Source organism: Zea mays, chromosome 5 (genome assembly GCF_902167145.1).
Source record: "Zea mays cultivar B73 chromosome 5, Zm-B73-REFERENCE-NAM-5.0, whole genome shotgun sequence".
Taxonomy (NCBI): Eukaryota; Viridiplantae; Streptophyta; class Magnoliopsida; order Poales; family Poaceae; genus Zea; species Zea mays.
This window is the reverse complement of record NC_050100.1, coordinates 80,025,261-80,039,067: the sequence shown is the minus strand read 5'-3', so window position 1 is coordinate 80,039,067 and position 13,807 is coordinate 80,025,261. Positions and strand designations below refer to the sequence as shown.

At 43.4% G+C, this 13,807-nt stretch overlaps 1 protein-coding gene across 8 annotated transcripts; it reads right to left on the bottom strand.

The window, feature by feature from the left end:
- Window positions 1–5,815: 5,815 nt before the first annotated feature.
- Window positions 5,816–11,062, bottom strand: sbp27 (SBP-transcription factor 27). Of its 8 annotated transcripts, none has more exons than XM_008645218.4 (6): window positions 10,238–11,062; window positions 10,041–10,151; window positions 9,179–9,882; window positions 8,891–9,027; window positions 7,955–8,215; window positions 5,816–6,422 (listed from the first exon to the last, which is right to left on the bottom strand). In XM_008645218.4, the coding sequence occupies exons 2-6, from the start codon at window positions 10,110–10,112 to the stop codon at window positions 6,028–6,030; spliced, it is 1,569 nt and encodes a 522-aa protein (XP_008643440.1). In that variant the 5' UTR covers window positions 10,113–10,151; window positions 10,238–11,062; the 3' UTR covers window positions 5,816–6,027. The 8 variants fall into 8 exon arrangements, with proteins under 8 accessions (XP_008643440.1, XP_020408857.1, XP_035823832.1 ...); XM_020553268.3 differs by lacking the exon at window positions 10,041–10,151 and having other exon boundaries at window positions 10,238–10,477; window positions 10,630–10,839; XM_035967939.1 differs by having other exon boundaries at window positions 9,179–10,151; window positions 10,238–10,477; window positions 10,630–10,835.
- Between the last annotated feature and the right edge of the window lie 2,745 nt (window positions 11,063–13,807).

Sequence of the window (13,807 nt, the reverse complement as noted above, 5' to 3'; positions counted from 1 at the left end):
TGTTAATAAAATATTGACCAACTAAAATGCTTACTGCTCAACCTTAGCCTCACCTTGTTATACCTGCATTAATTTTTCCCCCACTTGCTGAGCCCCGACCATAAGTGAGCTCACCCTTGCTAATATTTTGATCAGAGGGTGATGCTGGAGAATTTGATGGAGATTTTATCGACGACGAATTCTAAGTCTAACGATGCGCCGGTCATCTTCTTGTGGGAGATTGCCCCTGTTATTTATTTCCGCTTTACTTTGATGTGATACTTGTTCAAGATACAATGTTCAGATGATGTAATAAAGTATTATACTCTCTTTACGCCTTTATTGCATTGTCTTTTGATATATTACACTTGTGACGTCAACATATGTGTGGAAATGGATCCTGGCACACATATGGTATGCGCTCGGTTCTACCCCCTGGAACCGGGTGTGACAGATGGGCATTGGGCCATTCAACGCCTCATCAACATATCTCGCCTCCTTGATCATCATTCGCCCGCTTACAAACTTTCCGAGTATTTCCTCGAGCGTCATCTTGGTGTACCTAGGATTTTCACGAATAGAGTTTACAAGATGAGGATCAAGGACAGTGAAGGACCTTAGCATAAGTCGGACGACGTCGTGGTCCGTCCATCTCGTGCTTCCATAGCTTCTGGTTTTGTTGACCAGGGTCTTGAGCCTGTTGTACGTTTGAGTTGGCTCCTCCCCCCTGATCATTGTGAACCTTCCTAGTTCGCCTTCCACCAACTCCATCTTGGTGATCATGGTGGCGTCGTTCCCCTCATGTGAGATCTTGAGGGTGTCCCAAATCTGCTTGGCGTTATCCAAGCCGCTCACCTCATTGTACTCTTCCCTGCACAAGGATGCTAACAGAACAGTGGTAGCTTGTGCATTTTTGTGAATTTGTTCATTGATAAACATGGAATTATCCGTACTATCAAATTGCATTCCATTTTCTACTATCTCCCATATACTTGGATGAAGAGAAAACAAGTGGCTACGCATTTTGTGACTCCAAAATCCGTAGTCCTCTCCATCAAAGTGAGGAGGTTTACCAAGAGGAATGAAAAGCAAATGAGTATTCGAATTATGCGGAATACGAGAATAATCAAAAGAAAGTTTGAGTTGACCGTTTTCTTTTTCTCGTCGTCGTCGTCTCTTTGGGAAGAAGAGGACTCGTCACTGTCGTAGTAGACTATCTTCTTGATGCGCCTCTTCTTCTTCCCATCCTTCTTCTTATGACTTGATCCCGAGTTAGTGGGCTTGTCGTCTTTTAGCTCATTGAGGAAGGACTCCTTCTCCTTGTCGTCGATCACCATCCCCTTTCCCTTAGGATCCATCTCTTCGGGCGATTAGTCCCTTTCTTGAAGAGAACGGCTCTGATACCAATTGAGAGCACCTAGAGGGGGGTGAATAGGTGATCCTGTAAAAACTTAAAACTTATTGCCACAAAACTTGATTAAGTGTTAGCACAATTAAATCAAGTGGCTAAGGACCGAGCTCTTGTGAAACACAATAGACATAGTGAGAACAAGCACAAGAGACACGATGATTTATCTCGTGGTTCGGCCAAGTATAACACTTGCCTACTCCACGTTGTGGCGTCCCAATGGACGAGAGTTGCACTCAACTCCTCTCAAGTGATCCAATGATCAACTTGAATACCACGGTGTTCTTCTTTCTTTACTCTTTCCCATTTGCGAGGAATCTCCACAACTTGGAGTCTCTCGCCCTTATAATAAGGATCAAGGTGAAAGCACTAGAGTAAGGGAGGGAAGCAACACACACAAATCTGCAGCAATACGCACACACACAGCCAAGACTTGAGCTCAAATGAGTAGCACAAAGTTCACCACTAGAACGGAGCTCAAATCACTAGGAAAGTCAATCGAGTGCGCAAAGATGGAGTGTGAATGATTAAGAATGCTCAAAGTATGCTTGGGTGACTCTTCCATGCGCCTAGGGGTCCCTTTTATAGCCCCAAGGCAGCTAGGAGCCGTTGGAGGCATTCTTGGCAGGCAATACTTGCCTTCTGTCGGGTGGTGCACCGGACAGTCCGGTACACCACCGGACATCCCCTGTTCACTGTCCGGTGCAGATAGCCTTCCTAATTTGGCGCAGCCGACCGTTGAAGATTTGGAGCCGTTGGCGCACCGGACAGTCCGGTGCCCCCGTCAGACCGTTGGCTCGGCCACGCGTCACGCGCGGATTGCGCGGCCGACCATTGGCTCACCGGACAGTCCGGTGCACCACTGGACAGTCCGGTGAATTTTAGCCGTACGCCGCCGACGAATTCCCGAGAGTGGCCAGTTGACCAGACGCCAGCCTGGCGCACCGGACACAGTCCGGTGCACCTAGACTGCGCTGAGTCTTGGCTGCTCCAGCCAAGTCTTTTTCCTTTTGTATTTTCTCTGATTCTAGCACTTAGACAAATGTGTTAGTACATAAAATACAATGTACTAAGTCTAGAATCATACCTTCTTGATGTTTTGCACTTCATCCACCATTTTACACAATTTGCACTTAAACCATTTGTGTTGGGCACTTAATCACCAAAATACTTAGAAATGGCCCAAGGGCACATTTCCCTTTCACAGTCCGGTGTAGTGGAGCGGCTCTCCAGAAACCCGAAGGTGAGGAGTTGGAGTCGATCGCCCTTGGTGCACAGGACATTGTCCGGTGGTGCACCGGACACTCCGGTGCGCCATACCAGGATTCTCTTCAGTTTTTTTGCTCCTTTCTTTTGAACCCTAACTTTGATCTTTTTATTGATTTGTGTTGAACCTTTAGCACCGTAGAGTATATAATCTAGAGCAAACTAGTTAGTCCAATTATTTGTGTTGGCATTCAACCACCAAAATCATTTAGAAAAAGGTTTAAGTCCTATTTCCCTTTTAGGATGCATCAGCCCTAGACATCAACGCCGAGGTCGACGAAACGTCCCCCTAGGTATGTCTTTTGTGTTGGTTGTGATAGGCACTTATAAGAATTGTTCTTGCGTCTACCATCAAGAAAGTTTAACCATATCTATACATTCATGCATGTACCACTGCCAGGCATAGGCTTGTCTTCCATATCCTTAGTTACATTGGGACAAATGGATGTCAATAAGGTAAGATGTGATTGCTCTATGTTTCTAGTAAAGTCATCTATGTATTGAACGCTATTTCATTTAGTTGAGCTCTGTTGTGTAGGACTATGAGAATGTACAAGAAAAATCTTTGTTTGATTGGGATTCTATTATTCTCGGTGGTTTTTTAGGGGGGAGGAAGGGAGACGTGATGTTCCTAGTGAGATGTAGATGTATTCTCAACTTGGACTTATTGAAGAGGATGAGGCTAAGGAAAATAGAAGAGATGAAGCCTTACAAGGTGGTACAGGTAATTTGTATCAATCAGACCATATTGATTTGGGAGACCACAATATAGACCAACCATGTGAAGACTATCTACCAGACGAGAAGAGAGTTAAGTATGATAAAATAAATCCCTCAATACAACTAGGTAGTTTGTTCCCCAACATGAAGGAATTTCGAATTGCTATAAGGCACTATGCTATAAAGCATGAGTTCGAGCTTGGAATTGATGTTACTTCGACTACTCGATACGTTGGCTATTGCAAAGGTGGTGATTGCCCTTGGAGGATCTATGCATGGGAGGAAAATAAAGGATTACCGACCATCGTGGTATGTTATTTCCTCTTTTGCAACTAATCATTTTGTAATTTTTTGTTTGTTGGTTACTAAATCATGAACCGACAATTTGCAGGTTACTGTTTTCAGAACTAGGACGTTGTTTCAGCTGAAACATATTGTGCCCAGTTCAAACATATTGTTTCAAAAAAAATTCAGTCGCACTACCAAGCAGTCTGTCCAAACAAACACATAAGCACAATGGTAGAGTCTGGACATTACAAGCACATAGCCGACAAACAAGCACAGTCTGCACAAACAAGCACAATTTGCACATTACACAATACTTATGACAAATTACAATTGTCTTGACAAAAGCTTACAACTAAAGACCAAAACACAAATCCCTGCCCCTAGTCGACTCAAACAGTACGATCATAAATCTCTTCGTAATTGTAACCCATGATACAACAATGCTTAGCCAAGGAGACAACCACTTTATTCTCCTCCCACTTCCAGTCCTCAAACGCCATTTCCCACAGCTCTGAATCTTCTGAGTTGTATGCTTCCATTAGGTCATCAACATCATCAGGGTGCTCATCAACATCTGAAGGGGGATAAAAAAAAGGTCCCAATTAGGACACTTAATATCCGAATCTTGTTGGCAAACAATAGAAGTCTTCTCGAGCATCTTGCAGACATGGTCCAGGTGGCCAACAACCTTTCCTATCTTGCCCCCTCAACTTCTAGGATACTAGAACACATAGAATTAATGGTATGCAACAGTGTTGATTGTCTCCTCATCTCTTGATGCTAACATGATACTTGAAATCAACATTGTCCTATACAAAATAGATTGTTATGCTAAACAAAAAAAGGAAACACTAGCAACACTTTAACACTCTGTGATACCATTCTGTTATGGTAAACAAACCCACACACTAGACAAACACTAGCTGCCTCCCTTCCCATTTCTTCACACAATATACAGTTACAGAAACACTAGCTATCTCCCTTTCAAAATTCTAGCTACCTCCCTTTCAAAATTCTTCTAATGCATGTAGCACCCTACAGACCATGCAACTCATCACCCATTGGGGATCTCCAAGAAGATAAACGGGATCGAGAAATATTACCAAAGCATCATCACTGGCGTTAGCATAAACAAATGTTGAGTTCTTCACTGAATCGACGTCTCCTTCAACCTTGTCCGGGCAATGGTTTTATACTGCACAGCAGCGATTGCCTCCTCCGTAATGATGGTTGTCGAACGAGCCTCTGCTGCAGTTGCGGCAGCAGCACGCGCGGTGTCGTACGCCTCGACTACGACTTCAACAGGGGGAGTACGCTCCATTCCAAAGGTTCTCAGAGGCAGCGGCTAGGGTTTCTCCATGTAGAAGGGATGGAGGAGTTGTAAGACTGTCTCCAGCAACGTCCCCTAAATTTTATCCCCTAAAGGAATATTCTATGTCCTCTATATCTTCTTAGTCTCCAGCAACGTCCCCTAAATTCGATCCTTTAAAGCTACAGTGATAACATAATTCATACACTATATTGATTGTTTTATATTATTCATTTAAATACAATTTTAAACTAGGTACGTAACGCAAAAATGAAGTAAACTTTTTTTTGAAATTTGACGCTTTTGATGATAGCATGTGTTTACAATAAAAAAATGTATGAGTACCTAGAATGCAAAATATTATTTATATTAAAATTATTAAATAAGTTTTACAACTACACTTTCACATGGTGGAGATTTTTTTTTTTTTTTTTGCGTTCACACATGACGTGAATCGGCTGTTTCTGTTGTACACTATAGACACGTGCCCCACAGCTAGCGGTGGGAAGGTTCTAGCTGTTACGAGAGAACAGGAGGAAAAGATTGCGCCAGGTTTAATGGCTGTCCGAAGCGACTAAGAGAGATTTTGAGTCCATATCAGCGTCTACACGTAGTATGGATTTTCAAATCGTCGAATCTCTACACTCACCTCCGTTTTGAACGAACCTCCGTTTTGAACGAAGCCTAACGCCCCATGTTTGATAATGGCAAAAATCTCTCGACATGGGATGTTGCATTTGGTAGAGGCAAATCCAATCGGTGATTGGAGTACATGCATGCCTGCGGCGGTAAAGCATGTCACCGCTCTTCCGAAGCAAATGAGGGAGTCGCATACTCGCATCACATTACACAAGTGAAATAAATAAATAGCTAGCGTCACACAAAAAAAAACTGTGGATTTATTCAAGCACACGGAGCTGCTGGCGATCCCACGAGCGTCCGAGCCCGAGCCAGCAGACCTTGATAGCAAGCATACAGCAGTTCGTTCAAAACTCCGAGTTCCATCCAGAGTTCGTTCAAAAATCGAAACCCCGCGCTCCACCAGAAGCCCCAAGGTTCAGCGCATCAGGTCGTAGCGGGACGAGGAGCCGTCGTCGTACAGGGACGGCGGACGCGGGAGCTGAAGCAGCTCCTGACCCACTGCAATGGGAGCGGCGGCGCCGCCGCCGCCCGGCGTGTTGATAGCCTGGAACGCGTGGGCGTAGTCGTGGTGGCCCAGGGCCGCGCCGCCGTCCTGCCACAGCCCTGCTGGCGAGGCCTGCGCCACGGAGACGGAGCTGGCGGCGAGGCTGCTGCTCAGGGCAGCGTGGCGCAGCTGGGCCGTCGGGTGCTGGTCGGTACCGGTACCGGTACCACCACCAGCCCAGCTGTTTGACAGAAGAGAGAGAGCACGATGAAGGTCCGGTTGTGGGGCGCCGTTCTGGTTGGAGGCGACCGCAGAAGCTTCAACGCCTGAATGAATGAATGAAAAAACACGTAAAGGGCAGCAGTTTAACCAAAAACACTGTTCGCAGAGTGAAGTTTGAATATGGATATAGTTTGAATATGGATATGAGTATAGGTAAACTGTTGAAGATAGCATTAATAGGTAGTATATGTTTAGCTGTGTGAAATTCAGTTGATCTTGTATAGTTTCATGGTAAATATAAGTATAGCATAGCAGGGTCAAAAAAATCATGCAGAGCATATCATCAATAGTGAAATCAATTATATGATCAGATCATTTACTGAATAATAACAGTCTGACTCGGTGCCTCTGCTTGCCACATGTTTCGAGCAGAAGCAGCAAAAAAAAATCAATCAATCAGTTAAGTTGTTCCTAGAATCTGGAACTGAAGCATGTTGTCTAGAAGAATGACACTAATTAGCTACTTACTGATTTCCCCAGCAACACGAGAAAAAAGGGGGGAAATTGACGGTTGCAATCTACTTCACAACGTGGCAAATTTCAGAACCAGCCATGGGTGCCATAGTGCCATCTATTTTGCAATACGCCAAATTTGGGAACCAACCTTGATATAAACCCCACACCTTACACAGAGATCAACACAAACTGCCCTAGGTCCCAATTATGGTGAAGTGGGTCTGATTCTGAGAACTTGGCTTAGCGTGTTGTATCCTTTGGACATGTTATGAAAGAGCTGAATCAAGGTTTAGGTGGCAGCTACTGATGTTGACAATTTAGCGAAGCGGGCGAGTTTCAGTTGAGACTGCAGGTCTTTTCTGACTCGGCACTTCCAATACACTAGCGTGTTCAAGCCTCGAGTAAAAAGGCGCAATCATGTTGCAATAAGGTAGTACAAAGATAAGAAATAGATTACTCGGATGTTACTAGGAAATTGTGACTGGTGCTCATTAACTGACCAAGATAAAAACATGGCATAGCAGTCAGGCACTGATTGTTGGAGCACATGGTTGTTATGGTAGATTGGATTGCTTCTCAAGGCAAGGTAGATGTGACTCCACTGGTTTGTTGTTTCCTTGTACTGTAAGTAGATACTTTGTTTATGTATCCACTGGTTTGTTGTTTCCTTGTACTGTAAGTAGATACTTTGTTTATGTATATCTCTCGTGTCTTATGCTCCAAGATGTATTTGCCACGCTAGGGGCTTTTCCTAGCGTATATAACACGGATACGTGAGCCTGAGAGGGCATCATGTTACATCCATTTTCAGACTGATCTCATCCCTTCCAAAGAAAGGTTTTTGGATTGCAAATGCAAATTCAGAAACATGCCATATACTAGTGTGATGCAAACTCATATGAAAGGATAATTAAAGCCCTACACTTCAAATCATGTGGTATCAAACAATGTACACTAACACAGAGACAGAAGAATCATCTAAAAGATAAATTTTATGAAAGGCTCCTAAAATAACAATAGGTGCACCTATCTACGAATTTTCCATGGTTTGGAATTTCAGGAGAAACAGTTTTCGTGCAGGTGACTGGCCTTCAGTTCAGAAGTAGAGATGAAAAATTACCTTGATGAAGGACCTTTGCATTGGTTCCTTTGAAAGCTGTGAACCCATCAAAATCTTGATGGACACCATGTGGCATAAAGTTGTTCCACACCTGCTGACTTGGTTGATGCAACCCATCAACACCACCAGCTCTTAACCAGGGACCTTTTGTCTCTGCAAATTTGAAGCCACCTCCAGGGTTATCCCATGAAGAACTTGCACAACTTCTCATTTGACCATAAGGACCTTGACCAAACAGAAGGCTTGTGTGTTGTCTTGTGTCTGTTTAATAGAGGCAAGATAAATTCAGTGATAAAGCTAACAGATTCAGCATTGGAACAGATTATTTGCACAGTGTTAACATTGAAGCTACTTTCGTACAAACTACAAAGTGCTGAAAATATAGTGGTCATGGCATGGACTTAATAACTTTGAACTAATGCTTACTCATCTTCCTAGTATCTCCAAAGCATCAATTTGTTTGTGCAAATGTAAAGTGGGTTTTCCTGAAGTGTAATGTGGAACACAACCATGGCGGACAAAACCGAATCATGTGTTAGATTCTAAACTGAAAAGAACAGAGCAAATGTGCCCCTCCAAGGAACAATTACAACTTAATTGGTAACTCCTTTGTCCCATCTATATTCTATACAAAACAAAATGGCACTCCCTCAGATGTTCATCAATTACCAGTACTGCCAGAGTAATCATGACATATCATATCATAAAAAAAATGAATCACACCTTAAAAATCATGACACTGAATTGTGAATAAACAAGCAGACTAACTTCACAGATAAAATATTGCAGCTTTGTGCTCCTAAGTTATTGTGGCATCCAGTTGAGAGCATGCATGAAAAAGTAAAGATTCTTAAACATAATAGTTACTAGAATAAAAAATAACAAATAATGCATTGCCTTCACAAAATGACAAGGCAACCAACAGCTTATCACTACCATAGAACATTGCCGACAGCCTTGATGACCCAAAAGAAAGTGCTTCAGGTTGTGGTTTCCGTCTGCGGGCATTGTGATCATTGAGGCGCCTGCGGCAGCTTTTCTTCTTCTGGTCAAACTCAGCTAATCCATGGAACCTGCAAGAAATTAGATTATCAATATAGCAGAACACTTTCCCTTCTTTACTCAAGGATACCAAGACATTGATCCAAGCAAACGAGCAGAAAACATGTTTCTCCACAGAAACGCGAGGCTCGGTTTAATTTATATACAGGCTAAAGTACTCACCGGCTACACTGTTGACAAAAGCGCCGCTCCAGACCAGCAACAACCACCTTGGGAGCCTTAGAATGAGGTTCACAGACTCTGTGCTTCCGATGGTACTCTTTAGCAGAAGAGAGATCAACCTTGCAGCCTTCAACCTGACAGTAAGATTTCTTGTTTGGAGTCACCTTCGTCTTCTTCGGAGAAGCAGGAGGAGGAGTCACTGCACTCGTATCCGACGGCAAACTCTTGACGCTCTGCCCTCCACAGACATCTTCGAAATACGTTCTCTTGCCAAGCTTCAGGCTAAGCACGGGCTCTGCACTGCTGATGGCAATCACCGGCGACGACGGAGAGGTCCTGGCGTCGTCAACCTTCCCTGAATCAGTGTTCTTGTCAGGCACTTTGTCAGGTGCGAAGTTGAGCTCCATGCTTTTCCCCTTGGCCTTGGGTGAAGAATCATCAGCCGACGCGGATACGGAGCTCTTGGATGAGCCATACCCCATCTCTGAGCTGGAAGAGATGGTGCCACAGGCAGAATGCAAAGCCTGAGGCGCAGCAGCCATCCTGGGGTTCTCGCTCCCGCTCGCGCCTACGGCTACGGGCGGCAAGTTCTCCCAGTCCCACAACACGGAGGCCTTCTGGTTCCAGTCCATCCCAAAGGAGCCCATGCCGAGATCCGAAGTTTGAGCCGCTGCTCCTACTTGTCTGCCCAAGCAGCTACCTCGCTGAAGCAACAAAATGGTAGAGAGAAAAAGGTTAAGAACTGAAAGAGTTCGGGTCGTGGAAGCTGCAGGAACTGGACGGATTTGCAGGAGCATGTCTGGGCACTCAAGTATGCATCATCATCGTCATCAAATTCACAGAGAAGTGCGCAAGGTGATACTGATATCAGAACGGAAGCGGATGGAATGTTCCGGAGAGCAGTTGAACTTTTAACAGAGAAATCGTCAATCATGGCAAGAACAGAACAGCGGCTCCACCATCATACTCTAGTCTAGCACCAAGAAAGGCAAGGGGCCAAAAAAAAACCATAAGAACGCCAACCAAGTGCAGCAAAAGGCCAAAGCACTCACCACTCACCAGAAAAAAGAACGGGCAGGACAACCTGCCTGTCAATCCGCACCAGCGCGCTGGACAGCCATGGAGCTCAAGCCGTGGCGGCGGCGGCGCATCGGTGAGCTCGGGGGCGCCACGGGCAACGGGCAAGAAGCTCAGCCTCGCGCACCGGGACACAGGCTTGGGCACAAGCTCACCCGCATGGAGCTTCCTGAGATCTATACCCCTGTTAGGCTATTCCTGCTTCCTCTCCTCCCCCTCAGCCTGGAAACCACAGCATCGCCAAGTCGTCATCAGCAACTCCGGTCTCCGGCGGCTGGACCCTACTACACACATGATGGCATGGCGACTGGCAACCACAGCCACGCCCCCCGCGATTCTACTCCCTCCGTCCGATCTTTCAGCAAGAATCTCACCTCGCTTTGGATGATGGGGAATCTGCTGTCTCGTGGCAGCTCTTGCACAGCGACCGGCAGTGGGGGAGGAAGCAGTGGGGAAGGGAGCCAACGCCTCACAAACCCAAAAGCCTAGGGAGAGCAGCTTGAAAAGGAGAACAGATAACAAGATTCCCAATATTAGCCATCTCTCTCTTTCGCTCTGTATTCTGCACGGCTAGCCACAAGCCCACAACAACCAAGGCAGAAGGCACGTGCCTCTGGCCGCAAGTGAACTGTTGTTACTGCTGCTGCGGCTGCGGCAACCAACCACAGCTGCCTCTCGCCTTGTTCCAGCTGCTCCTTTTCGTGCCGGATCGTGTACGTGTGTTCCCACATTTGGAACGACACTACTGAAGTATTGGAATGGCCTGGAACCAGAAGTAATTTTGCTGAAGTATTGGAATGGCCTGGAACGACACTACTGATATCCACATAGTCTGCACTGTACTCTGCACAGTGGCCTGGCCAGGGGACGTAAAAGTAATTTTATTTTATTTATTATAAAACTTAATTATTTTTAATCATAGTTTAGTTTTTATTTGCCATATAAAGAAAGTCTAAACTGCTTTCAGATGTGTACTGCAGAAAAGCTAATTTTTCACCGAAAAATACTTTTTAGAAGCAGAAACGTATTTAATGATATACCTCTATTTACAGTCTAGTCAGCAAAACTACTTACTCTATATCACAATCTTTTGTGTTCCTACCCCTCTATATTAACTACCACGCATTATATTCATTCTAAGAACATTAAAAGCCTAGCTAAATTAATTAGTATATGCAAAAAAGAAATGTAGGATCAAAATCTGATCCAACATACTCTCTTTCTTGCTCGCTACTGTATCCTGCTTGTCACCCCGTCGAGATCACTAGAGTGTGTTTGGTTGTCTGTATATGATCTGGTCAAACTCACAAGATGTAGTTTTTTTTCTGTTTGTTGCCTGATCAGCCTCTTCAGTCTAGCTCGCGAGATACAAAATCTCCCTTGGGCCTGGCTCCCGAGATACGTAGGAATTAGTCGTTTCTCCAGAGCCAGGCTCTACCGATGCAACCATTAGTCTTTCCTAATGACGTATTAACATGTAATTAGTGTCTATTAAATAAATTTAATTTATTTAAAAATGGATTAAGGCTTGGTATGCTATATTATAGACTATTGCAACATCATCATATGAAAATATAATAAACTTTATAGCTTTTAAGTTCATGCACCAAGCATTCATGCAAGCAACCAAACATCATCTTGAATGGCCAAACTAAGTTCATACAGTCAACCAAACGTAGGGATCATACTCTCAGCAAGGCTACCAAGAGCCAGATTCCCTAGATACGAGCCAGACCCACTCATACCGACAACCAAACAGGCCCAGGTATTTTTTACCGATTCTGCCCGCCTGGCTATTCTCTCCTACCGTCGCCCCTCTCCAGCCCTAGCACCGGTCCAGCGCCCTGTCGTTCGGTTCTCGTCGTCCTCCGGCCGCTCCAATGCCTCGCCGTCCTCTTGTGCATCGATGGATATGGCATGCCCCAGTGGGGAGGGAATTAACCGCGACGTAGAGGAAGAGCCGAAGAGCACATGGGTTCGATTATTTTTTGCAAGCGTATCAGCAAAAGTGTAAATGCTCGCTCCTGTTGGCTGTTGTTTGTTTGTTTGTTTTACTAGCATTATAGCTCATAAGCTAGCACTTTCTAAAAGTTCATCCATATCACGGCTCGTGGACAAAAAAAATCTACTAATAGTATATTGTGTTCTTATCTCATGTCAGCAGTAAAAAGAGAGACACGTGAATTGTAGATTTATATTTTAATACAAACACATGTATCTTATTCACATATATCTTATTCACGCCAATTGAGAAGTGTTTTGAATATTTATAGATAATATTTAGAGAGTTTAATGGTTTACCCTATCGTTTAATAAATTATCTATTTTTTAAGTCCTCATAAGACTCCAAATTTAGCTAAGGTTATATCTAGACTCTTGGAGTTGCTCTAATCCAACTATTATATCTTTTTTCTCTATATAACACATAATTAGAGCATCTCCAAAAGTCATTCTAAATTTCACTCTATAAATTATTATTTAGATTCATTTATATAAAAATCATTTTTAATATCTTTTCAATTCCCAACAACTTTTCTATATTTGTTCACACTCTAGAGAGTCATTCACGTTTCTATATTTGACTAACGAGGAACTTATATTTGACTAACGAGAAACCTGAAATAGAATATGGCTACAATTGGATAGTGACTTAGATAAGTTGTTGGAGAGTATTTTTTAAAAAAAATCTCTATTTATATCAATTATAAAGAATATAAAGAGTCTCTTAGGTGGGATAACCTCATTTTTTATATTAGTACTAACTAATTATGAGAAATGAGATGATGATGATGGATCAACTCATTCTATTTCACAAACCAGACAAAAAAGTGAGTAGTAAGAAGATGATAGACTAGCTCATTACTTAAACCAAACACACGTTTAGAGTTGCTCCAACTATCAATATGTATTTGTGTTGTGAAACAGACCGGCAACGGAAGGAATATGTTACGCTTTATATAGCGGACTGTAGTACAGAGCCATACAGGAAGGGGTAGCAGTGTAGCACACCCTGCTGCACGCTACTGCTCTCTGTATTTGCGCTCAGGCTGTCCGCAGCCGTTCCCCCTAAATTTTTCAAGATTCCCTCCCCTATATTTACTAGTCCCGCAACCGTTCCCCCTAAATTTTACCCTACATATCCCTCTACTCATTAAATATACATTTCCCTATAACTAACATAACCAACTTCTTTTTTTATTTATATTGTTTTCTTTGAACACGTATTGATTAACAGATCATACTTGTTTAACAAAAAAATATTTTTTATTATTCCTCTTAATTTAGACATACTATGTAATAAATGAAATATTATATTATTTAATTGTAAAACTTCTTACATCATTACATTTAACATTTCATTGGTAGTATGCAAACATGAATTAACATTTGTGGTATGCGGAAATTTTCCACATATATTGGCACGGTCTATTTTGAAGCACACTTACGTTGCAAGACAAACCGTCCAGTCGTACGGTCCAAGCCACGAGTGTCTTACAATGCAAGACACCGTTGGCTTTCATAGGAAGCCACGGTTGGCTTTCAATGCAAGCC